Below are 27,702 nucleotides of genomic sequence, written 5' to 3'. Positions count from 1 at the left end.
GTCTTTTTCTCTAAATTTGGGGTGTGTGTTATAATCCGGTGTGTTTTATAAAACGAAAAATACAGTATGTTTTGGGTCATTGTCCATCTGTACAGTAAAGTGCCGTCCAGTCAACTTTGCTGCATTTGGTTCAATCTTAGCAGAAAGTATCACCCTGTACAATGCAGAATTCATCCAGCTGCTTCTGTTTTCAGTTACATGATCAATAAACCATAGCGACCCAGGGCCAATGGAACCCATACATGCCCGGCCATCACACTGCCTCCACTATGTGTTACAGAGGATGTGCTGTGCTTTGGATCAGGAGTCGTTCCAGGCCTTCTGCATAGTTTCTTATTTCCATCATTCTGGTACAGGTTGATCTTAGTTTCATCTGTCCATACAGTGCATTTTCAGAATGTGGCAGTTTCTTTAGATTTTTTTTTTGGCAAAGTCTAAAATGGCCCTTCTATTTTAAGGCTGATTGATGGTTTGCACCTTGTGGTGAACTCTTTGTATTTGCTCTCATGAAGTCTGCTCTTTATGGTTGGCTTAGGCTGGTTTCACACATCCAGCTTTTCGCCGGTTTGCCGGATTCGGCGCACTCCAGTACAGTGTATACAGTACAATGGCAGCGCCGCAACTTCCGGGTCACATGCTCCAGTCACATGACAGCGCTGCCATTGTACTGTATACACTGTACTGGAGTGCGCCGAATCTGGTAAACCGGCGAAAAGCCGGATGTGTGAAACTAGCCTTCTACTTCCTGGAGAGTGTCCTTCACTTAGGTGGATGTTGTGAAGGGGATTTTCTTCACCACAAAATGAATTCTGTGATCATCCACCACTGTTGTCTTCTGTGGACCTCCAGATCTTTTTGATTTCCCAAGGTCAACAGTGTTTGCTTTTTTTTGCAAAATGTACCAAACCGTTGACTTGGACGCTCCTGACATTTCTTCTATCTCTCTGATGGATTTCATCTTTTATTTTCACCCTAATGATAAGTTTGTCTTCCTTTGAGAGCTACTTTGACCGCATGTTGTGGGTTCACATCAACAGCTTCCAAACGTAAATATCACACCCAGAATTATGTCCAGACCTTTTACCTGCTTAATTAGTCATGGATTAACCACTTCACCATTGGCGAATTTCCATTTTTCGTTGAAGACATTTCTCCCCTTCTCCTAAGAGCAATAATTTTTATATTTTTTGTGAACATAGTCGTATGAGTGCTTATTTTTGCGGGGCAAGTTGTACTTTTGAATTAAACCATTCATTTTACCATATAGTATACTAGAAAATGGGAAGTAAATTATAAGTGCGGTAGAATTGCAAAAAAGTGCAATTCCACAAATTTTTTTTTAATTTACCATATTCACTATATGATAAAATTGACCTGGCATTATCATTTTCCAGGTCAGTACCGGTGCGTAGATACCAAATATGTGTAGTTTTTATTTTATTTAATTGGTGAAAAAAATTTCAGAAGTTTTTAAATAAAAATAAATTAGCTTTTGGCACCATGTTCCGAGACTTGTAAAATATTCATTTTTCAGGATCTGGGACTGTGCGATGGCTTATTTTTTGTGTGCTAAGCTGATGTTTATAGTACCATTTTTGGGTAGATGTGTTTGTGTTGATTGTCTCTTTATTGCATTTTATTATAATGTTGTGGCTTCCCCCCCACCAAAATGTAATTCTGGCACTTTCCATTTTTTTACGTCACGCTGTTTACCGATCAGATTCATTTATTTTATATTTTGATTGATTGGACATTTCTGAATGCAGCAATACCAAATATGTTTACTTTTTTTAATTGTTTTATTTTCAATGGGGCGAAAGCGGGGTGATTTGAAAAATTTTTTTTCCACTTTTCATTGTATTTATTAATCCCCTTAGGGGACATGAAGCTGCGAATGTCTGATCGCTTGTGCTGTACATTGGAAATGATGATTTCTTATGAACGCCGACTCACAGCCAGTGTTCACAGGAAGTTCTTCATGACAGAAAGAAGGTCATCAGGTGATCCCCGTCTGTCTGACAACCCATCGGTACCCCGTGATCACGTCACATAGCTGCCGATGGAAGCAGGGAATGGCGTGCTCCCCACTGGTGCATGTTAATTCCCGCTGTCAGAGATTGACAGCGGGATTTAACAAGTTAACAACCGTGGGTGGATCTATGATCCACCCGTGACTGTTAGAGGCACATGTCAGCTGATCAGATCAGCTAATATGAGCTGGGAAAGATGTGGACAGAGTTCGGCAGAGGTGACCCAACTGAAAAAATAGATGGAGGAAACTTTTCTGGGTGAAAGTCTGGCAACTCTATAGACTGTCTTCAGATCCCACCATAACCAGCTAACTTTACAAAAAAATATTCAGCGTTGATGGCTCGGCCAAGTTCCTGCATCTATTGAAATTATTATGAAGTTCCATCCAAAAGAAAGTCACAATTTAAAATTTTATTCAACTAATTATGAGCTTCTTGATGCAAGAACTTAGAAAGAAAACACATACTGGTAGGGAATTTAGAACAACAATGTGGACAGTGATTTTCACGTCTATAAAGCGCTATGGAATTTATAGCACTATATAAGAGAAATAAATATGTTTTTGTGCTCCAAATGGCTAGCAATTAGGCTTTCACTGAAAGTAAGCTATCACGGGTTCTCATTGATTTAGACGCCTGTGGACATCTGCTAAACACGTGAGGAGTCGTATAAACTGCATTTAAAAAGGAAAGTTTAGACTATAGAGGATTCAAGTCTGACAATTCTCTTGTCTGGATGATTTGGAAAAGGACATTAAAAGCCGAGCACAAGTAATGATTACGCCTCCGAATGCTTCTGTTTACCCAAATTGCTCCTTTTAAAAGCAACAGCAATACAATAAGGGAGACGTGTAGATTTAGGTCTCTAAGACTGCTATCCTGGCAAAGAGAACAAAATAAAATAGCCATTATACATATTTGTATTCTGTAATGGAGAGCGGAGAAGCTGTTCTGACATTATGACAAGCCTTCTCTCTGCAGTATACAAGGGGGTATTGTGGATGGTATTGTTATCATATGGTTAGTACACCTCTGGAGTATATGCCGATACCCCCTAGTGAGATGTCAGAATTCCATTTCTTGGAGGGTGTCCTATATTGGAAATAAGAATTGTATATTAATAGAAGTATATATTATAAAATATTTTCAAGACCTCCCCACGACATATCGTCTCCCTAACAATCAATTGTTCTAATATTTAAATCTGGCGGAAGCACATAAAAACGCATGTAATTCGCACTTAACAATCTGAATACTGACAAGTTCCTAAGACAAAGCAGCTTTTTTTTAAACACCAAACAGAAACAAAAAATGCAGCCTCAAAAATGCACACAAAAACCCAATAAAAAAAAAAAGCAAGTACGGTGCAGATATGGTGCAGAAATTCTACAGCGTCAAAAACTCAACAGATACTGATCACGGGAACGTAGCCTAATTGTAAAATGGATCAAAAATGTGGATGTTATTAGATGGCTAATTTTATTCCAAATCTAAAACACTTGAAAAATTCTGATAATGCCTCCATTCTTCTTAAAGAACATATATGTCAACTTGAAAAATGCATAAATGGACTGATTTCACGTACGTACAAGATGCTAGCACTATAAAATCTTAGCCCCCGGTCATCAAGTTCGGCGATGTTCACTCTGGTCTTGATGAGGGGTGTGTTGGAGTCAGATGCTCCCGATTCACAAAGAGGCGTGAATGTTGTGTCTTAGTCTATATGCGCACTAGAAAGTGCCATTTTCTTAAGAAAAATCCGGACCCTCTTAAAGAAGCCCGCACCCGCGGTAAAAAAAACGCACCAATACCACAGCGAAATCCGCATGCGGTTTTACCGCGGTTTGCCACGGATTTACCGCAGATTTTCCGCAGGTTAGTACTTGCGGATTTTTACCATTATCTATGGCAAAAACCGCAGGTACCTGCGGAAGAGAAGTGACATGCTCATTAATTCCGCAGTGGAAAATCCACAGGTAAATCCGCAGGTATAAAAAAACGCAATGTGCGCACAACATTTTTTTTAAAACCCATAGGATTTGCTGGGGAATGACTGCAGCAACGTGAGGCCTCTGTCACACATCCGTGAAAATCACGCACGTTTTTCACGGACGTGTCAGAGGTACGGTTTGCCCTCCGTGACCCTTGTTTAAGGGCTACGTGTGTTCTCCGTGTGTTATCCGTGATAACACACGGAGAACGGACACTTTCTACTCACCTGTCCCTGGCGTCGCTGTCGTGGTGCTGATCTTCGGTCTCCAGCCCTGCCGACTCCCCCCTGCTGCAGCTTCCGGCCGTAGTGAAGTGAATATGCAATGAGCATAATGAGCGGCGGTCGGCAGCAAGTGACAGCAGCGGCAGAGACTGCAGGGCTGGAGAATGTGAGTAATGTTTTGTTTTTTTTCCTCACAGACACAAGTCTTCTCTCCTGCGCGTGTCACACGGGACCGCATCCACACTACATCCGTGTGGTACGGGTGCGGGCCGTGTGACACCCGTGGTGCCGGAGAAAAACGGACATATCGGCGTGAGAAACACACGTAAGTATGGAACGGACACACGTTCCGTTCCAAAATACTTACGCGTGTCCAAACCATTAGGAATACATAGGTCCACGTGTGCCCGTGTCTCCGGTACGTGAGAAAACTGTCAAACACGTATCGGAGGCACGAACATGTGACAGAGGCCTTGGACACATTTTCTGCAGCAAATCCATGGCAAATCCACGACAAAATCCGCAGCGTGCGCACAGGGCCTAAATAAATGTGGAGCATCTGATGAGTGGACCAGAGCAAGATTTCTGGTGTAAGGAGTGCCACAGCTCGTCATGAATTAGACAAGCTATGGTGTCACGCCTCAGCTGCACCGATTTTGGCACAGCTGGCGAAAACTGGCGTGAAAACTCCAAAAGTTCCAAATTTCCTCCATAAAAATGTTTTGATTTTTTTCAATGGAATTTACATTTTGCCTTTCTGGCATAATTGCTTTGATGAATTAGCCTTATAGCCCATCTATTTTTATGCTTTGTGACAGAGCCTCATGTACTAGAATTGTGGAGGTGGCCTGAGCTATAGCTTGTTTGTTTAAACGTAATAAGAATATCTGTGTATGTAAATAATCAAAATATAGATGTAGTTGCATAATTATCTGTCTGTCTATGTAGCAATCGCATAGACCCATAATATGATTCTAAGCTGTATAGTCATGAAGGGGTTACCAAGGATAAGTGAACAGATGTACAAACAGTGAAAGTTTTATAATAATGAGCAAAAGTCTTATCAGTAGCTTTCACACAGAAAGAATGTTTTAACGAACAAAGATGTGTTTCATAACATGCTGGGAGAAATTGGGGAGTAGAATCCTCCCTACGTTCTGTGTTCTGACTTCTGATTATTGATGCATACTGTATAATTGGATCTATCGAATACACGAAAAGTCATTTGGTAACGCTGGCTCAAGGAGAACATGTCTCATGTATTCATTGTCTAATTCATTAATATCGGCTCTGATATATACAGCTAATACGGCACCGTCTCTGATACCCTGTATGAAGATACCATTAGCTATCTTTACCCAAAATTCCTCCCTTGACAGAATCCCTGTGTGATCTTTTCTCCTTTCATATCCCATGTTACATATAATTTTACTCCTGCCCTTACATAACCAGAGTCATAACCCCTAATTGCTCAGGTATATGACACCATACCCTTATAGTGCTTCAGTTTATTTTGTGATGTTTTTCATTTTGCTTTTCTTTTGTAGCTTTTTTGCCCTATATATTATGATTGTGCGCCTACTGTATATACCAATAATCATACTTCTATCTCTTGTCTGGAGTTGACCTTGGAACTGGATTATGCATATATTAATTATCTATGCAGTATTCCTTTTGGCTTCATACTTAATCATTGTCAGATCTGATTTACACATGCGATACAGAGTCAATGAAGCTGAAAATGCAAAGGACTACATGGGAAGTAATCTCATTTTGATTCCTTACAGATCTTCGATATCTCATGGGATCCATATCAGCAGAACAGATTGGTCAGTTGTGGGGTCAAGCATATCAAGGTGAGTTATGTCATTTTTTTATAATGTGTTCTTTGTAATTTTATTTCTTTTGTCATGCAGTGACTACCGGGGTTCCGCTGCAACACACGGAACACCAGCAACACAATACAATGGTGGGCACTGGGGAGAGGGGAGCAGGGTCACCTCCTAGCACTCACCTGAGGCTGATCCCTGCACTCCCCATCGTCCCTATATGGGTCCTTCCCCCGTCACCAATCACGTGCCTAAACCCTCGATGACCCTAAATTCACCCTAGCTAGTCTCTTCAGTACAATAAGACAACACAAGGTGGGAAAGACAAAGGGAAGAAAGGCACAAGAAATATAACTTCGTCAGCTTTGTAAAGAGACTGGTTCCTTCCAAGTGTACAACAATAGGATTGAGCTATTGCCAACATAGAGTAGAGTGAGGAGTGGATAGTTATAGGAGAAGGGAGTGGCTGCAGCTGAGGTTACAACTATCTGTTAAAGCACTGCAGGATACAAATGAACCTTCACTATTTCAGTGACGGATGGAATTAAATATGCTCCAACTTAGGGTAAATGGTGAGCAAGTACTAAAGCGGATCTTCGATCCACAATGTAACCTTCTGGTCCCAGGTCGCCCTGAGATTACATCAGGTCGTGCCGTAGGGGTTCTTGCAGTCCTGACCTCCCCCATCCCAAGTGTGGGGTTTTGATTTGCCCCTTCGGACTGGAGCGGTGGCCGTGCGTGTCAGGAAAAGTTGAGCTCTGTACTCAGATGTCTCCAAGACAATAAAGTGAGTGGAGGCGTGCCAAAGCTTTCTTCTTGTAAGCATTGGGGTCCTGGCAATCGGCTCCCCAGCCCACAAGTCCACAAGTACATTATCACCTACGTAAGATAAATTAGTGAACATTTAAGACAACAAATGAGAAATGTCACTTGCTTTGGTAAAATTGGCAGTGGGCCAACGTAATACGTCAGTAGTAAATTTCTCACACAGAGTAGATGTATTTGAAGCATAGATAAAGACAGCATAAAAGTAGCAATGGTGCTGTTATAATAGTTTTTATTGCGGGATTGTTTAATCACATTGGATTTATGGAATTCTCTTTCTAGTTCTGGACTTTATGTGGAAATGCCCTGACAGCAAAAAGAGGGATTTTTGGGAAAACTGGAGATTTACAGACCATCCTTTGCTTATCTTGTGCAAGAGATGACGTCACTTACTCAGGTGCATTAAATGGAGATATCTATGTATGGAAGGGTCTGACACTGGTCCGCACAATTCAAGGAGCTCACAGCGTAAGTATTGCTGGATTATAGCGGTAGACACTCCATACTGTGTCCTGCAAAATATATGTGAAAGTACTTTGTAAGGTTTTATTTTGTGTCTCAATACATTGCTTTCTTTTTCTTCTCATTACATCAAAGGCTGGGATATTTAGTATGTATGCTTGTGAAGAAGGCTTCTCTACTGGTGGAAGAGACGGATGCATTCGCCTATGGGACAATGACTTCAAACCAATTACTAAAATTGATCTGCGTGAAAGTGATCAAGGTTATAAAGGTACGTGATATGTAGCACAATTTATGACCAGATACTAATAGGTTCAACCAATTTCTTGAGTCACTTAGTAGAACAGAGCATTTCAACAAAGAAAATTTATTGCATATCCATTTAATATGCTATAATTGTATAATCCAGCAGGCTGGAGTTGTATTTTCCCAACAGATAGAGTGCTGCAGGTTGCTGATACCTACTGGGACAATTAGAGCTCATTACCAGAACTTACAGTTATGGCAGAAAGTGGCACTATTGTAATTGTTCCAGAAAATGAATTATTTTTCCCAAAAAATTATTGTAATTACACGTTTTGTTATACACATGTTTATATATTTTGTGTTTATTGGAACAAAACAAAAAAAAAACTGAGAAAAAAAGGCAAATTGTGATGACTGTCACAAGTTGGCACTAGACATTACTTGTATGCAGTAAATGGAGGGGTAGTCAGACAGGCCAAGATCATAAACCAGGAGGGCACGACAGTACATGGTGGGGCAGACAGAGTCATTGAAAGAGCTGAGTGGGACCCTCTTTCTTTTGTGGTGGCTTCATTACTGTTCAAGGGAAATTAATGTTAAAAACTGAAAAGCAAAAAAAAATATCCACAATAAAAAGTTATTTAAGGCACAGAAAATAGCAGTGAAACAAAATATTCCTTGCCTATACCCAATGAGAAATGTATCTTTAGTCATCTATGTGTCTATTGGTAAGTGTTAGGGGTACTTTGCATGCTGCGACATCGCTAGCCGATGATAGCGATGCCGAGCGCGATAGTACCTGCCCCCGTCGCACAAGCGATATCTTGTGACAGCTGCCGTAGCGAACATTATCGCTACGGCAGCTTCACACGCACTTACCTGCCCTGCGACGTCGCTCTGGCCGGCGACCCGCCTCCTTCCTAAGGGGGCGGGTCGTGTGACGTCACACAGCAGGCGGACAATAGAAGCGGAGGGGCGGAGATGAGCGTGACGTAAACATCCCGCCCACCTCCTTCCTTCCGCATAGCCGGTAGAGGCAGGTAAGGAGAAGTTCCTCGCTCCTGCGGCTTCATACACAGCAATGTGTGCTGCCGCAGGAACGAGGAACAACATCGTACCTGACGCTGCAGCGAAACTATGAAAATGACCGACACTACACAGATCACCGATTTACGACGCTTTTGCAATCGTTTATCGGTGCATCTAGGCTTTACACGTTGCGACAACATGCAAAGTACCCCTAAGTGTTGGGAAAATGTGGATAACATTAGATGGCTTTGTTGCCAGAGAGCAATTATTCCAGAACATTGTGCTCGCTGGCAATTTCAGTCCCCATATAAACACCTCTTCATCAGGCTTGTTGCAATCTCAGGGGATATCTGCATCTGCTCCCCAGGTCCATCTGTAGCCTTAGACAGTAGTTATTTATGTAAAGAATATTGCACCTCCTATGTTAAAAATACGTTGACTAAACCATATTAAATTTTACAGTATAATATAATATTTAGCACATTTTACATCATCTGATAATATAGACTTTTTTGCTTAACTTGAATGCATGATGAAAAGCTGTACAGACTTGAAAGGGTTGTTCGCTATTTGGACAACCCCTTCTTGAAGGGACTCTGTCAGCAGGTTTCTGCAATGTAACTGAAGGCAGCATGCTGCAATAGTTAAAACAGAGACTTTAGCCTTGCATCTGTTACCTCACAGTCTTTTTTTTTGTTTACCTGCAATGTTATCTTAAGCCTGTTATCTGTATTATTAGTGGGTCTCAGCAGTGTGACCTCTAGTCCGACTCCGGCCCTTCTGTGATTAGCAGCTCTGTCTATGGAAATGTAAACTGAAAGCCTGGTGTGGGCGGGGAATGCTCTCAGAGCTCTGCCACATGCAAAATCTAAAATAAAAACTAAAGACAAAAAATAATATGGATGTATACCCTGCTGTAGCTGAATACAAGCATAGTGCATATAAATAAACATAGGGTACTTAGTAAACACTGTTTTTGATCAAAAAAAGCATAAAACCATCCCACCGCGACAAGGTGTACCCAGTCGGGACAGTACCTACACTCTCTAATATTAAAACCTTACCATGGGTCAAAATAGGCCTCAATGTGAATAAGGGCTGAGAGTGACTGGGTCCCAACTAGACACACAGCCATGGGAAGCATAAGATGAAATGCCCGGCTCACTGAGAAGGGGGCCGCACCCTATTTGTACTAAATACAAGAGACTACATAAAAACAAAAAAGTGAGCCGGAGTATGAGTTGGTATACATGCAGCTTGTAAGCTCATGTTCATGTACAATCTTTCACTGTGTCAGAACGGCTGCAGCCACTAATCTACTTGATACATGGTTGAACTCAGGGCCTCTTTGCTTACATCATGCTACTCTTAAGATGAGGTAGCAAAAACCTGCTGACAGATTCCCTTTAAATGCCTGATTTCCCTGAGTAAAATAATGAAAGGTTATACTCACCTCCGTTCCTGTGATTTCGGAGCTGGGTCACCTGGCACTTGCATGACAATGGTACTGGAAAATATGGTAAGTTGTCCACAATTAAAATACAACTTCTTCATTTAGATATGATTTAAGGCCACTTTATACACAAAGATAAATCTGTGGTAGATCTGTGGTAGATCTGTGGTACATCTGTGGTACATCTGTGGTACATCTGTGGTACATCTGTGGTACATCTGTGGTACATTTGTGGTACATCTGTGGTTGCAGTGAAATTGTGGACAATCAGTGCCAGGTTTGTGGCTGTGTACAAATGGAACAATATGTCCATGATTTCACTGCAACCACAGATCTGCCAAAGATTTATCTCTGTGTGTAAAGTGGCCTGTAGACTTATATTGGTGGTGCGGTATTGATGGATCATTATACTGCACACCAAATTTTCACTAAAAGTTGAAGTCTCGGGCTCTCCATTACTAATTGAAGAAAGTGGGTGAGCTGATGCTTTCTGTTTATACATTCTTGTGACATTGTTATGTCACTGATCGGCCACTGACATCTGGGATATCTACTGATACTGACAATCAAGAAGCCATAGCTCTAATTTAGCTCTTTGGCCTTTCATCCTCAAGAAAATGAAAGTCCCAGGCGGTCAGACACCTGCCGTTCTTAACTGGAATCTCCTAGCAAGTTTTTGCTATGTAATCTGTAGACAGCTGGAGATAGACGCTAAAACACTGAATTCAGTTAGTTTCTTATCAGGTTGTGTGCTGTAGTTTCCCCAACAACAAAGGTTTTATCACCAGGCGATAATCATTGCCTGGACTACAGGGTTGGAGAGCAATTGTCTGTAATGCTGCCACCTCTGATAAGCAGCTCACGGTCACTAGACAATGTGCACACAAAGCTGTGGTGTGGGCGGGGTTAGCTTTCTGAGCTCTGCTACATGATACATCTAAAAACTCTGCTTATATCACAGCTACTGCACCCAGTAAACGAACTGATATATCGCTACAATCAAGATCTCTTTTCTTACATCATGCAGCTCTGAGATGAAGTAGCAAAAACCTGCTGACAGATTCCCTTTAAAGTAATGACATGTCCTTCCAATATGTCATCACTATGTAAAGGGTGCTTTACACGCTGCGACATCGCTAACGATATATCTTCGGGGTCACGTCGTTAGTGACGCACATCTGGCGCAGTTAGCGACATTGCAGCGTGTGACACCAAGGAGCGACGATCAACGATCGCAAAAACGTCAAAAACCGTTGATCGTTAACACGTCGCTCCTTTTCAAAATATCGTTGGTGGTGCATGCCGCTGGTTGTTTGTCGTCCCTGCGGTGTCACACATCGGTATGTGTGACACCGCAGGAACGACGAACATCTCCTTACCTGCGTCCACCGGAAAGGAGGAAGGAAGGAGGTGGGCGGGATGTTCCATCTCCTCTGCTATTGGGCGGCCGCTTAGTGACGCCGAACAAACCGCCCCCTTAGAAAGGAGGCGGTTCGCCGGTCACGGCTACGTCGCTAGGCAGGTAAGTCCGTGTGACGAGTGTTAGCAATGTTGTGCACCACGGGCAGCGATTTGCCCGTGACGCACAACCGACGGGGGCGGGGACGCTCGCTAGCGATATAGATAGCAATATCGCAGCGTGTAAAGTACCCTTAAGATTGAAATATGGAGTTTTCTTCAGATTAAAACTTATTACGTAAATGTAAGATCCTCGGGGGTTTATATTGCTGAGTTACCCATCAACCGTGTGAATGGGGGTTTCGTGAACCCCTTTTGAGTGTCAATCACCACTCAATTCAAAGTCAACAGAACTTCCCATAGGATTTGACTATGAAAAATCCTTTAGGGCCAGTATAAGGTAGGTGTAAAAAAAATAAGACTTGGGGTCCATGCAAACACTATACGAATATTATATTTCAATGTTTTGTTTTTTTTTTAACAATTGGCACCCCTTGCATAAAAGCATATACTCCATAACAAACAGCCAGTCTATCCTACAGTTTACTGTTTACAAGCCCAGTCTTGCAATTACCATGCATGTTACCATCTGTTACGTGATAGAGCAGGTGGCTGGTTAAAAAATAACCCACTTAAAATGATGTATCTCCTCAGTGTTTGTCTAAATGTGCTCCATTGTTAATATACAGCTCTGAAGATTATACGGGAGATCGTGCTGCCGGAAAAATCCATAGCTCTGCCTTGTGCATCGCATGTTATTCAATGCTCTCTATTATGTCTTTTGACAGACTCTTTCATGCTGCATAGACACAGTTTCTTCTATTCTTTGCACCCAATGAATGACCTTAGAGTGTGTTTAAAGCAATCTTCTTTTATGTTTATAGTGGCAAGTAAAGGTTTGGTCACCCCTGATCAAAATTACTGTTATTGTGAACAATTAAGCAAGTTTCAACATGAAATGCCCTCTAAAAAGCATAACATTAAAAATGACACATTTACTTTGCATTTTAGACAAAAAAATATATATACCGTATTTTTCGCACCAGATTATATGACGCACCCCAAATTTAAATAAAATAAAAAAGGTAAGATAAAAAAAGGAAAAAAAATATGGGGTCCGTTTTATAATCCATTGGTGTCTTACTGGGGAGGTGGGGCGGCAGCGGTGGTGGAGCGGGGTTACAGGAGGCAGGGGTGGTGGTGGTGTACGGCGATGCTCTGGGTGGTGCAGAGGGGGGCCCAGATGCTCACTGTGGGCTGTGGCGCCGTGCTAGGGCAGCCGGCGCTGCTCTGTGCTGGTTCTAGCTGCGGGCGGTGAGACACTGGCCATTCTGAAGATGTCAGACGTGCGAGCTTCAAAGAAATGGCGGCCGGAGTCTGTGTGTGCGCAGATGAGAGCTTGAGCTGAGAGCTTCATCTGCACACATGCTGACTCTGGGCGCCATTATTTGAATCTCTAAAGGGGGCTTTACACGCTACGACATTGCTAATGCGAACTCGTTGGGGTCACGGAATTGGTGACGCACATCCGGCCGCATTAGCGATGCCGTTGCGTGTGACACCTATGAGCGATTTTGCATCGTTGCAAAAACGTGCAAAATCGCTCATCGGTGACATGGGGGTCCATTCTCAAAAATCGTTACTGCAGCAGTAACGAAGTTGTTCCTCGTTCCTGCGGCAGTACACATCGCTCCGTGTGACACCGCAAGAATGAGGAACCTCTCCTTACCTGCCTCCCGGCCACTTTGCAGAAGGAAGGAGGTGGGCGGGATGTTACGTCCCGCTCATCTCCGCCCGTCTGCTTCTATTGGGCGGCGGTTCAGTGACGCAGCTGTGCCGTCGCTGTGACGCTGAACAAACCGCCCCCTTAGAAAGGAGGCGGGTTCGCCGATCACAGCAACGTCGCCGGGCAGGTAAGTAGTGTGACGGGTCTGGGCGATGTTGTGCGGCACGGGCAGCGTTTTGCCCGTGTCGCACAACAGATGGGGGCGGGTACCCACGCTAGCGATATCGGTACCGATATTGCATTGTGTAAAGCGGCCTTTACAGCCAACATCTTCAGAATGGCCCGCCAGCCTCACAGAGCAGGGCCACCCACCGACACAGAGCTGGGCCGCCCGCCGCACAGAGCAAGGCCACCCACCGACACAAAGCTGGGCCACCCGCCGCACAGAGCAGGGCCACCCACCGACACAAAGCTAGGCTGCCCGCCGCACAGAGCAGGGCCACAGAGATCAGCACCCACAGCACAGTGCATAGCATTGTCCTGTGACCCCTCTCTACCACCCCCCGGTAAGCTACGTTCATTTCAAGACACACCCCTCCTTTTCCTCTGAAATTTTTGGGAAGAAAAATGCGTCTTATAATTAGAAAAATACGGTATACGGACCTCTAATATTTGAAAATTAGATTTCCAAACCAAACAACCACTAAACAATGTTTGATGGAAAAGTGTCTCCAATACACCCCACATTATACATGCTGTAGTATCACAGTTACTCCAAACTACATTGTGCACAGTCACACAGAATAAATTCCCAATGGAGCATTGCGTGGCCTATAAATCTCTTTTTTCACTAGCTTGGCATTCTCCACAAGGAGAAACTTTACCACCTTCAGCCTCTGTCACCCAGCCAGAGCAGATCTCCTGCTTTGCACTGATAAGGGACAAACACCCTGAAACATGTTTCTGCAAATGGAGTTTCTAGTTTGACTTTCTTATCCTAAAGGGCACGTTACACGCTACGATATATCATACGATATGTCGTCGGGGTCACGTCGTAAGTGACGCACATCCGGCATCGTTTGACATATCGTAGCGTGTTACAGCTACAAGCGACTGTGATCGAGCAAAAATACTCACCTTATCGTTGCTCGTTGACACATCGCTCATTTTCAAAAAAATCGAACGTCCAGTTGTTCATTGTTCTCGAGGCAGCACACATCGCTCTGTGTGACACCCCGGGAACGATGAACTGCAGCTTACCTGCGTCCCGCCGGCAATGCGGAGGGAAGGAGGTGGGCGGGATGTTTACGTCCCGCTCATCTCCGCCCCTCCGCTTCTATTGGGCGGCCGCTGTGTGACGTTGCTGTGACGCCGAACGTCCCTACCCCTTCAGGAAGTGGATGTTCGCCGCCCACAGCGAGGTCGTTCGGAAGGTAACTACGTGTGACGGGGGTTACCGACTTTGTGCGACACGGGCAAGAACTTGCCCGTGCCGCACAAACGATGGGGGCTGGTGTGATCGCACATGCGATCGCCCGAGATATCGACGCCTGTAAAGCAGCCTTTAGTCTTGTAACAAAGTCTTCCAAATGGTGGATATTGACTTCTACTAGTGCTATTTCCAATAAGTAGCTCTTGAGTTCCTATCCTCTTTCTCTCTAAAGAGAGAATGGGATTTTATGGGAATTTCTAATTAATAAGAGCATTGTATAATGGCCACACTGACCGGGAGTTTTAGTGGGTGCCTAACCTTATTATATTGTCTTTTGAAGCCTGAGTTCGCTTCCTCTTGGTAAGTTAATTAAGGAAGAGTAGTAAGTACCTGGCAATTCAGCTAAGTGCAAGTTATGGTATCAGCCTTATCCTGAGAAGATCATCAAGTAAAGACAAAAAGCTTAGACTGAACGGTGGGAAGAACGCGTACAACCTTGTGTACAGAAGGTCTCTACTTTTATTGATTAAGTCAATAACGTAAGAATTCCTTATAGGCCGTGCATTACTACTGTTACAAATTATTGTAAAGCCAGATGTTGTCCTATTGATAGAGAAGTATTATTGCAGAATTAAATCAGCTTGTAAATATTTTGTTCCTTATTTAATATATACATAGGACTTTCTATCAGGAGTGTGTGCTGGAAAGGAGACAGAATTCTAGCCGGGACTCAGGACAGTGAAATCTTTGAAGTGATGGTGCGGGAACGGGATAAGCCCATGCTGATAATGCAGGGACATTGCGAGGGAGAGCTGTGGGCCCTTGCCATGCACCCGAAGAAACCTTTAGCAGTTACTGGAAGTGATGATCGATCTGTAAGGTATGTGAAAAACGTGATTTCAAATATATGACCTTCTTTCACTGGTGACAGATCGGCCCATGTGATTTAAACTCAAGAGATAGGATACGTTCTTAAAGGGAATCTGTGACCAGGTTTTTGCTACTCCATCTCAGAGCAGCTTAAAGTATGGACAAGCTCCAAAACAAAGGATCTGACACTCCAGATGTATGATGCAAAAAGTAGAGTTTAATTGGAACTGTAATCCAAACAAACGTAACGTTTCGGTCAAATAATATGAGTTTCATCAGGCGGATTGTAGATAAGGAAGTAAGTCAGGCAGTGAGTAACGCAAAATAGAAGTGGGAAACAGCTCACATCATGTGCGCTCATCCTGGATGTTTCCCGTTTTGCGTTACCCAATGTCTCACTGCCTGACTTACTTCCTTATCTACAATCCGCCTGATGAAACTCACTTTATTTGTCTGAAACGTTACATTTGCTTGGATTGCAGTTCAAATGTATGATGAAGCAAGGATTGTTTAATTGGGAGTCCTGGATTCCCTATTTTGGAGCTTTACCTATGGAGTAGTCTCCTATCCGAGCATCAAATACTATAACAGAGTGACATATATACTTAATGTAGGGACAGAGCGCCCAATTCCAGTGATGCATCACTTATTTTAATCATTTCTGTAGCTCTGATTCAAAAATGTTTTATCTTCTACAGATCCACCAGTTCTCTGAATGCTGAGCTCTTTATGACCATGCCCAACCACTCTTTCTCAACTTTTTATGTTGACTGTAAACAGGCAGAAAGCTGCCAATCAGCGGTGGGAGTGGGCTGGACTACAAGGAAGCAGGTCTTTTATGGATAATATCCAGCTAATAAAACAGTGATTTTATCAACACAACAGTAAGCAGCTCAGTAAACGATAGAAGGCTGAAATCAGGGTCTCTGTCTCTACATTTTGCTGCTCTACGATTAGGTGGAAAAAACCTGCTGATAGATTCTCTTTAAGATGGTAATACAACTACTGTCACTTTCTACATCAATGACAGGCATATTTAGTAGTAGTATATATTTTTTTGTATCTCTTAAGATGGTAATGAATGTACCCAACACCAAGAGCTAACAGCACCAAAATCTGAGATGTGATGACTTCTGTGTCGGGTGAACTTGCCACAGAGAAAACTGTAGACGTCAAGCTAGCCATTCCCATTAGATAGCTATCAGCCAAGCAGTTGTACAGCCAACAGCGACTGTATCTTCTCCGACTTCTCCATACACAAGGACTCTCGGCTGAGCATTCCTGTCTTGTTTATGAGAAAGCCACTGCCAGACTCCTCTAGCAGCGATTTATCTACCCACCAAATAGAAGGATCGGCCATTAAAATTTAGCAGGCTGGATCCTTCTCCGTCATCATCTGTTATAAAGTCAGGAGACCACCAAACAAGTTACATGATATGTCAATCCCACCAAAATCGATGGGACTTGTTGACTTTGTCTATTCTGTATGGGGGCCAATAATCTACAGATTTCATTGCAATTTATACCATTATGGGACTTTTTTGCTTGGCCTTAGGTTATGGAGCTTGGCAGATCATGCATTAATAGCTCGATGTAATATGGAGGAAGCTGTGCGGAGTGTGGCCTTTAGTCCTGACGGATCGCAGCTTGCCCTTGGAATGAAGGATGGTTCATTCACTGTACTCCGGGTCAGGTAAGAGATGTTTTTTTGTAATTATTTATTTGCTAGGAAGATGGCATCTTTTCACTTTGTAGTTCCATTCATCACATATTGCTTGTTATCCTAGATATTACTTTAGATGAAAATGTATTAATATTGGGAAGGGAGGGGATCAACTCAAGAGAAGCTAGACCTCAGAGTGGGACACTTTTATGTAATCTTTAGAAATCTATTCAACTACTTTTCTACTTGTCCTCAAGTAACAACTATCATGAACTACAGCATAGAACAGCTCAAAATGTTATCAGCAACACATCTTATAGGTGGTGTCACACATAGCGACGCAGCAGCGATCACGACCAGCGATCTGACCTTATCAGGATCGCTGCTGCGTCGTTACATGGTCGCTGTGAGCTGTCAAACAGGCAGATCTCACCAGCGACCAGTGACCAGCCCCCAGCCAGCAGCGACACGTGGAAGCGTAACTAAGGTAAATATCGGGTAACCAAGGAAAGCACTTCTCTTGGTTACCTGATATTTACCTTAGTTACTAGCGTCCGCCGCTCTCACGCTGCCAGTGCCGGCTCCCTGTTCCCTGCACTGCTAGCCAGAGTACACATCAGGTTAATTACCCGATGTGTACTACAGCTACGTGTGCAGGGAGCAGGGAGGCGGCACTGGCAGCGTGAGAGCGGCGGACGCTAATAACTAAGGTAAATATCGGGTAACCAAGGAAAGGGCTTCTTGGTTACCCGATGTTTACCGTGGTTACAGCTTACCGCAGGCTGCCAGAAGCCGTCTCCCTGCTCGCTTCAGTCGTCGCTCTCTCGCTGTCACACGCAGCGATCTGTGCTTCACAGCAGGAAAGCGACGAGCAAAAAATGAAGCAGGACATTCAGCAACGACCGGCGACCTCACAGCAGGGGCCAGGTTGTTGCTGGATGTCACACACAGCGACAGCGACGGGACGTCGCTGCTACGTCACAGAAAATGGTGACTTAGCAGCGACGTCGTTGTCGTTGTCGCTATGTGTGACACCACCTTAAGGTACATGGCTCCATGCTTCTTAAATAGACAATGGAGGAAAATATTCTACTTATGAGTGGCAGTATGGCATCTGAGTTAAATTATATTCACTATCATGCATACATTATAAAATAAATCTCTAAGGCCTGATGAGACTCTTTTATACTTACTTTAAAAATCTATGTCAGAATATCTGTATAATCCTTTTGGAATGTCTGACCTCAGTCTTTAAAGGGAACCTGTCAGCAGATTTGGGGCCTATAAGCTGCGGCTACCACCAGCGGGTTCTTATCAGTATACAGCATTCTAACATGTTGTATATAAGACGCCAGACCGCTGTGTAGAACGGAAAAATGACTTTATAATACTTATCTAAACAGTTGCTGTGGTGGAGTTGGGTCATATGGGCGTCTCCGTTCTCCGGTGCCGGCGCCTCCTCTTTCGGCCATCTTTGTCGTCCTTCTTCTGAAGCCGCGGTGCATGATACGTGCTACATCATCCATACTCGCTGTCATTGAAGTCCTGCGTAGGCGCACTTTGATCTGCCCTGAGCAGGGCAGATCAAATTATTGTAGTGTGCCTGCGCGGGACCGGCAAGTGTGTATGACATAGGTCGCGACATGCACACAGGCTTCAGAAGGAAGATGAAGATGGCCGAAAGAGGAGGCGCAGGCACCGGACAACGGAGATGCCTATATGGCCTAACTCCACCACAGCGACTGTTTAGGGTAAGTATTATAAAGTGATTTTTACGTTCTACACAGCGGCCTCGGCTCTTATATACAGCACGTTATAATGCTGTATATAAGAGCCCAGTGGTGGTGGCCGCAGCTTATAGGCCCCAAATCTGCTGACAGGTTCCCTTTAAATGCCCAGCCTCATTGACAGCTCCTTAGTATCACTACTTTCTGCTGCAGTGGAGATCTCACACCTCTCACTGCAAGCTACAGTTCTAAGGCTGCGTGGGCGGGGATTGAATACAGGACTCATGACTTCATTCACTCTTTAGCTGGACTCAGTAAATGTTCATGTTAGTATCAGTATTGTTGAACTATTCTGGCTTCGATGTTTCAAAGTAAGTATGCCTGTCTAAGATTAATATACACTGACAAGCAAAAGGGTAACAATGTTTTGAACTTTTGACTTTCAGGCTCCATATCTAACCTTCCACTACAGTGTCAAATTTGAGACGACATTAGTTTTATAGACAATCATCTTGGATGTCTCACATATAAATTTGACTTGCAACTATTTAGCATATGATTAGTTATGCAGATTCTTGTCATGTCACTGCATTGTTACTGTTTTGCTCCTGGTAGTGGAAAAATCTTTTTCTTCCTGTATATTACAAATTACAACCTGTTTTCACATTCCCTAATAACTCAATGTGCTATTAGAGTGATTCCCAAGTGAAAGGTCACTAGTTCGAATTCAGGAGCAGCCATGAACAAGATTTACCAAGAAAAGAGAAACCGTATCATCCAACTCATCGATATCTCGGACTGCATCATGTGAGTGCCATGACAATTGTAAGAATATGAAATGAATTCTGTGCACCCATTCAAAAGCCAAAAGGTGGACGTTCAGGCAAAATATCTGAGTGAACAAGTCAGACCTTCACATCTGTTTTCTTCTAGTGCCACAAACACAGCAGTGGAGGAGGCTCGTATGCTTTGTAATAGTGAGATCACAGAAGTCCATACAAGCACTGTTCAACGCACTTTACGGAAGTCTGGAATGGTGGCCCAAAAAAGGTGAAGAAGCCTCGACTTCAATATCGTCATAATAAGCGTCGGCTTGAGTTTACAAAAAAGTATGAAAAGTGGACAAAATAAGATTTGGAGCCATGAGACAAAAATCAATAGACTAGGATCTGATGAGTGCAAATAAGTCTGGGGGAAAAAGGGGCCAACTGATCTAGAAATTGAAGGAGCTGGGAAGTTTGGTGGAGGAAGCCTGATAGTATGGGTTGTTTCACAGCCAAATCCGTTGGATACTTGAGCAGGATCAATGGTGGTCTCAATGCTGAGCTATAAGTGAGTATGCTACAAGATGAGTTGCTTCGTACACTCGAGTACTATTAGTGTTTAAAGGACAACATAGGGTTCCAGCAGAACAACAACCCGAAGCATACCTTAAGGTTGACAAAAAATGGTTCAATGACAATGAAGTAGAGGTGCTGGATTGGCCTCCACAGTCCCCAGACCTCAACCCAATTGAACACTTGTGGATAGTGTTGAAGAAAAAGATGTATACATACCCAAGTGAATTGACCAGTATGCACCAACATTGGGAACATGTAGAAGAGCCTGGGATCGGATTTTGGCTGAGACATGCTTGAATCTGATTGAGATCCTGCCCAGAAGGGTTCAGGCTGTGTTTAAAGCCAAAGGAGGATTTCCATTTACTAACAAAATAAAATAAATTAAAATTTAAAATTGTAGGAGCAAAACAGTAACAATGGAACAATAACAAGAATCTGAATTAGAAAAGGAAAGACGGTTCTGCACCACCGCAAGCAGCTTGACAATAGTCCTGGGGGGAATGGACATCTCACGGAAACCCCATTTCACTCACCGGTCCTGGGTGCGTGTTGAAAGGATAAGGAGCCTCAATAGCCAATATAGGGAGAATGAAACAACAGCACAATCCAGCTCAGATCCGGTAAAAAACTTCTTATATATATTTATATAATAAAGAAGAAGTTTTTAACCGGATCTGAGCTGGATTGTACGGTTGTTTCATCCCTATATTGGCTAATAACAAGAATCTGCATAACTAATTGTATGCTAAATAGTTGCAAGTCAAATTTATGTATGACATAGCCAAGATGATTGTGTATAAAATGAATGTAGTCTCATAGTTGAAGCTGTAGTGAATGGAGAGATATAGAGCCTGAAAGGCAAAAGTTCAAAATATTGTTACTCTTTTGCTTGTCAGTGCATATTAATCTTAAGGCTGCTTTACACGGTACGACCGATTGTGCAATTTCACAATCGATCGTATCCGCCCCCGTCCTTTTTGCGTCACGGGCAAATCGCTGCCCGTGGCGCACAAAGTCGGTACCCCCCCCGTCACACGTACTTACCTCCCGTCCAGGTCGGACTTCCTGGAGTGGGAGGGACGTTCGGCGTCACAGCGACGTCACACGGCCGCCGGCCAATAGAAGCGGAGGGGCGGAGATGAGCGGGACGTAAACATCCCGCCCACCTCCTTCCTTCCACATAGCCGGCGAGAGCTGCGGGTCGCAGGTAAGCGATGTTCATCGTTCCCGGGGTGTCACACGGAGCGGCGTGTGCTACCAAGGGAAGGATGAACAATTAAATTAAACGATATTATGAAACCGAACGAGCAGTACACGGCTCACGATTTGTGAGCGATACTGCGTCGCTAGGAGGTGTCACACAGGCCGGCATCGCAAGCGATGCTGTATGTGCGTCACAAAAACCGTGACCCCGACGATCTATCGCACGATAGATCTTCTGGTGTAAAGCAGCCTTTAGACTTGATGAGAAAGGTGACTTTGACGAGCGAGCGTCTCCACACCCCGTCATGTTCTTGTTGCGCTCCAGCTCCTTTCACTTTATTGAAACTCCACAAAAATTGAGTGAAAAAGTGGTATCTTGTTACACAAAAGTTTAGTGACTTTTCAGTGCTTTTTGCACCACTTTTTTGGTATAATAGCTTTGATAAATCGGAGCCTCAGTCTCTTATAGGTGCCTTCTATTTATGAACTGCTTCTCGTTTCATCTTCAAAAACTGCATCAAAAGCCGGACCGTAGAAACCCAGGCTTAGATCCTTACCTGAAACCATAAAAAAGCATAATTCCGCCAAAAACATTTGTAATTGTTTATTGACAGTGGGCAAGTAAAGCGCTCACCATCATCATCACTTTTCCTTTTAATATTTAATCTGATGTTTGTTTTACTGTTCTTTCACTTCGTGTGAAGAATTAATAATGTATCGCTGCATCTCCAAATTGATTTTTTATAGTTATGTCGTGAAAAAAGGAACATTAGTGAAATGTCTTACTTAGCATTAAAAAATGAATGTAAATGTGTTTTTTCAGGGATATGACAGAAGTGGTTCACATCAAGGATAGGAAAGAAGTAATTCATGAAATGAAGTTTTCTCCGGATGGATCCTATCTTGCTGTGGGCTCTAATGATGGCCTTGTGGATGTATATGCAGTTGCTCAGCGATACAAAAAAATTGGGGAATGCAATAAGTCTTCTAGTTTTATAACCCACCTTGACTGGTCTGTGGATAGCAAGTACCTGCAAACTAATGATGGAGCCGGAGAAAGACTGTTTTACAAGATGCCATGTGAGTATTCCTGGACAGCTCTCATAAGGGTTCATGTGGGTGGATATGAAAAGCTTCTTCTATACAGCTTCCAGACGCAGAGTTGAGGGTACTTTACACGCTGCGATATCGGTACCGATATCGCTAGCGAGTGTACCCGCCCCCGTCGGTTGTGCGTCACGAACAAATCGCTGCCCATGTCGCACAATGTTGCTAACACCCGTCACACATACACAAACACCCGTCATAATTACCTGCCCTGCGACGTCGCTGTTGCCGGCGAACCGCTTCCTTTCTAAGGGGGCGGTTCGTTCGGCGTCACAGCGACGTCACTGTGCGGCCGCCCAATAGAAACGGAGGGGCGGAGATGGGCGGAACTAACATTCCGCCCACCTCCTTCCTTCCTCATTACCGGCGGCCGCAGGTGCGATGCTGTTCCTCGTTCCTGCGGTGTCACACATAGCGATGTGTGCTGCCGCAGGAACGACAAACAACATCGCTAGTGACCAGACAACGATAAATGGTAAGTGAACGTGTCACAGAGAAACGATTTTTGTCTCTTTTGCGATCGTTTAAGGTCGCTCATAGGTCTCACATGCTGCGATGTCGCTAACGACGCTGGATGTGCGTCACAAACACCATGACCCCGACGATAAATCGTTCGCGATGTCGCAGCGTGTAAATGGCCCTTTAGGCTATGTTCACACAGGGCATCTTTTGTTATGTGCGTTGAGAGTGCATCTCATTTTCTGAAAGCGCACCCGCGGCAAAACACGTGTTTTACCGCTTTTTGCCCAATGCGTTTTGGAAGTGGAATCTATTGACTAAAGGGCTCAAAAACGCTGTAAAAACGCAAAAAGAATTGACATGCTATATCTTGAAAAACACAGCCAAGATGCAGCCAACAAAAGATGCCCAGTGTGGACAGCAAAATAAACATTTTATAGATTTTCCTGGGAGAAGAAAATGCATGCATTTTGGTGCATCGTTATGACCTCAAAAACGCACCAAAAATGCACCAAAAGATACCCTGTGTGAACTTAGCCTAAGGGGGGCGCTCTGCTACTGTTCACCGGGAATTCAGCCGAATAGGACATCTATAAGGAGTTGCAGTAGAGGGAAAAGTCTGTGAGTTGCTCGCAGCCAATGAGATTTGCAAAAAACACTTCTTCAATTTCTGATTGGCAGAGAGCAAGTGACTGACAGACAGAAATTGATATTGCTCATCCAAAATTTAGTATAAAGGCCATACATCCTTTGGATTTTTTAAGACTTTTTAAACATTTGTCATAGATTAGGGATCTGAAGCTCCAGTGATCTCCGCCAGGACCACAGGCGATTTGCTCCAGTCTATCACTCATCTGACACCACTGATTGGCTGCAGCTGTTAGGTGACTACTGAGCATAATGTCATCTTCTCCAGTGGGATGACATCCTCTCCTTGAGTCTTCTGTAACCAATCATTAGCCTCAATGGTCAGCTGACTAACGGATGGGACTTCATCACTTCTGGATCTGGGGGAGACCACTGAAGGATTGGAGCTGAAGTGTCTGGGATTTGAGTGTTTAGTTATGGCTATAAGAGTAACACGAATTTCTACGTTTCATAACGAGCCCCAGACTCATGTCCTACAAGTCCTAGAAAACCCTTATACAATAATCCATCAAGAGATCTTGCAAACACTGAGGATTAGAAACTATAAGTATATTAGAAAGTTGACCTTTCTTTGTATTATGCAATGACTAAGCTCGTCTAGAAGACTTATGGCTAGATATACGCTCGGACTATAGAGCAGCGTACGCAGTTCTAACCCATTATTCATTCATTCATTACAGCTGGGAAGCATCTCATAAGCAAAGATGAAATAAAAGGCATACATTGGTTTTCTTGGACGTGTGTGGTTGGACCAGAAGTCAGTGGCATATGGCCAAAATATACTGACCTTACAGATATCAATTCAGTAGATGCCAATTTTAATAGCACAGCGTTGGTTACTGGAGATGATTTTGGGCTAGTAAAATTATTCAGGTTCCCTAGCCTTAAAAAAGGTAAGCCTCTTCCTTAACGTTTTAAATGTATATGACTTCTCAATAACCAAGTTCTATCATCTGGCGGACATGAATTGTGCAGAGAAGACGTGTCACTCCTCCTGACATGTCTGTTTCATGTGACATTTCACATTTGTGGATCATCTTTTCTGGAAACTCTTGTTGTGCTGTTCCTCTGATGTTCAACTGATAGCTATTTCTTCTAATCCTCCTATACACATAGACATTAAGGCCCCGTCACACTAAGCAACATCGCTAGCAACATCGCTGCTAACGAACAACTTTTGTGACGTTGCTAGCGATGTTGCTGTGTGTGACATCCAGCAACAACCTGGCCCCTGCTGTGAGGTCGTTGGTTGTTGCTGAATGTCCTGGGCCATTTTTTAGTTGTTGCTGTCCTGCTGTGCAGCACAGATCGCTGTGTGTGACAGCGAGACAGCAACAACTAAATGTGCAGGGAGCAGGAGCCGGCTTCTGCGGAGGCTGGTAACCAATGTAAACATCGGGTAACCAAGAAGCCCTGTCCTTGGTTACCCGATATTTACCTTTGATACCAGCCTCCGCCGCTCTCACTGTCAGTGCCGGCTCCTGCTCTGTGCACATGTAGCTACAGCACACATCGGGAAATTAACCCCATGTGTGCTGTAACTAGGAGAGCAGGGAGCCAGCGCTAAGCAGTGTGCGCTGCTGCCTGCTCTGTGCACATTTAGCTGCAGCACACATCGGGTTAATTAACCCCATGTGTGCTGTAACTAGGAGAGCAGGGAGCCAGCGCTAAGCAGTGTGCGCTGCTCCCTGCTCTGTGCACATTTAGCTGCAGCACACATCGGGTTAATTAACCCCATGTGTGCTGTAACTAGGAGAGCAGGGAGCCAGCGCTAAGCAGTGTGCGCTGCTCCCTGCTCTGTGCACATGTAGCTGCAGCACACATCCTGTAATTAACCTGATGTGTGCTGTAACTAGGAGAGCAGGGAGCCAGCGCTCAGTGTTCGCTGCTCCCTGCTCTCTGCACTTGCAGCTCCGTGTGGTGGTAACCAAGGTAAATATCGGGTTGGTTACCCGATATTTACCTTAGTTACCAAGCGCAGCATCTTCCACGCGGCGCTGGGGGCTTGTCACTGGTTGCTGGTGAGCTCACCAGCAACTTGTGTAGCCACGCTCCAGCGATCCCTGCCAGGTCAGGTTGCTGGTGGGATCGCTGGAGCGTTGCAGTGTGACATCTCACCAGCAACCTCCTAGCAACTTACCAGCGATCCCTATCGTTGTTGGGATCGCTGGTAAGTTGCTTAGTGTGACTGGACCTTTAAGCTGGTGTCACACATAACGACGACGACAACGACGTCGCTGCTACGTCACCATTTTCTGTGACGTTGCAGCGACGTCCCGTCGCTGTCGCTGTGTGTGACATCCAGCAACGACCTGGCCCCTGCTGTGAGGTCGCCGGTCGTTGCTGAATGTCCAGCTTCATTTTTTGGTCGTCACTCTCCCGCTGTGACACACACATCGCTGTGTGTGACAGCGAGAGAGCGACGAAATGAAGCGATCAGCGAGCAGGAGCCGGCGTCTGGCAGCTGCGGTAAGCTGTAACCAGCGTAAACATCGGGTAACCAAGGGAAGACCTTTCCCTAGTTACCCGATGTTTACGCTGGTTACCAGCCTCCGCTCTTGCTGCCAGTGCCGGCTCCTGCACTGTGACATGTGGCTGCAGTACGCATCGGGTAATTAACCCGATGCATACTGTAGCAAAGAGAGCAAGGAGCCAGCGCTAAGCAGTGCGCGCGGCTCCTTGCTCTCTGCACTGTGACATGTAGCTGCAGCACACATCGGGTTAATTAACCCGATGTGTACTGTACCTAGGAGAGCAAGGAGCCAGCGCTAAGCAGTGCGCGCGGCTCCCTGCTCTCTGCACTGTGACATGTAGCTGCAGCACACATCGGGTTAATTAACCCGATGTGTGCTGCAGGAGAGCAAGGAGCCAGCGCTAAGCGCGGCTCCCTGCTCTCTGCACATGTAGCACAGCGACGTTATGATCGCTGCTTCTGCTGTGTTTGACAGCTAAGCAGCGATCATAACAGCGACTTACAAGGTCGCTGTTACGTCACCGAAAATGGTGACGTAACAGCGACGTCGTTGTCGCTGTCGTTTAGTGTGACACCAGCTTTAGACTTGACCAGCTCATTTGCTTTCTTATTTAGGAACACTATCAGCCATTGCTAGTGATAGTTTATCTCCTGGGAGAAGAAATGATCAGGCATTAAAGTGACTCTGTCCATTTGTGCTATTTAATCTGAAGTCTGCATGCTGTAAAGCTGGGTTTACACACTGCAACATCGCAAAGGACATCGCTGTAACGTCACCGGTTTTGTGACGTAACAGCGACCTCCCTAAGTCTCTGCTAAGTCGCTGGTGAGCTGTCAAACAGGCAAACCTGGCCAACAACGCAACAGCGATCCGGACCTGCAGAGCGACCTAGCTGGTTGTTGGGGACGTTGATAAGCAGCTTTTTGAAAGGGAAGTTGCTAACAGAGTCGCTGCAAAGTCTTTCACACACTGAAACTTTGTAGCGATCATGCTGCACAGCGGGAAACAAAGGACCTAGGAATGGTCCTGTACGATTTGTAGCGATCAGCAACTTCACAGCAGGGGCCAGGTCGCTGATGTGTTTCACACACTGCAACATCGCAAACGACATCGCTATTGCGTCACAAAACCGGTGACGTTACAGTGATGTCGTTTGAGATGTTGCAGTGTAAAATTAAACCCAGCTTAAAGCTGGTGTCACACTAAGCGACAGCGACAACGACGTCGCTGTTACGTCACCATTTTCGGTGACGTAACAGCGACCTTGTAAGTCGCTGTTATGATCGCTGCTTAACTGTCAAACACAGCAGAAGCAGCGATCATAACGTCGCTGTGCTACATGTGCAGAGAGCAGGGAGCCGCGCTTAGCGCTGGCTCCTTGCTCTCCTACAGTACACATCGGGTTAATTAACCCGATGTGTGCTGCAGCTACATGTCACAGTGCAGAGAGCAAGGAGCCGCGCGCACTGCTTAGCGCTGGCTCCTTGCTCTCCTTGCTACAGTATA

General features: G+C 44.4%; 1 protein-coding gene across 3 annotated transcripts in view; it reads left to right on the top strand.

Moving 5' to 3' along the window:
- EML6 (EMAP like 6) overlaps positions 1–27,702 on the top strand; it is a 338,267-nt gene that overhangs the window by 115,980 nt on the left and 194,585 nt on the right. For all 3 annotated transcript variants that reach the window (XM_075339339.1, XM_075339338.1, XM_075339340.1), the window contains exons 4-10: positions 6,033–6,101; positions 7,182–7,367; positions 7,497–7,632; positions 15,384–15,585; positions 17,131–17,268; positions 22,332–22,588; positions 24,403–24,615. In XM_075339339.1, coding sequence (XP_075195454.1) covers positions 6,033–6,101; positions 7,182–7,367; positions 7,497–7,632; positions 15,384–15,585; positions 17,131–17,268; positions 22,332–22,588; positions 24,403–24,615 — 1,201 coding nt within the window. The remainder of the gene's footprint in view (positions 1–6,032; positions 6,102–7,181; positions 7,368–7,496; positions 7,633–15,383; positions 15,586–17,130; positions 17,269–22,331; positions 22,589–24,402; positions 24,616–27,702) is intronic.

Source organism: Anomaloglossus baeobatrachus, chromosome 3, assembly GCF_048569485.1.
Source record: "Anomaloglossus baeobatrachus isolate aAnoBae1 chromosome 3, aAnoBae1.hap1, whole genome shotgun sequence".
In the NCBI taxonomy this organism is placed as follows: Eukaryota; Metazoa; Chordata; class Amphibia; order Anura; family Aromobatidae; genus Anomaloglossus; species Anomaloglossus baeobatrachus.
The sequence above is the reverse complement of the archived record's forward strand: the minus strand, read 5'-3'. Positions and strand labels throughout refer to the sequence as shown.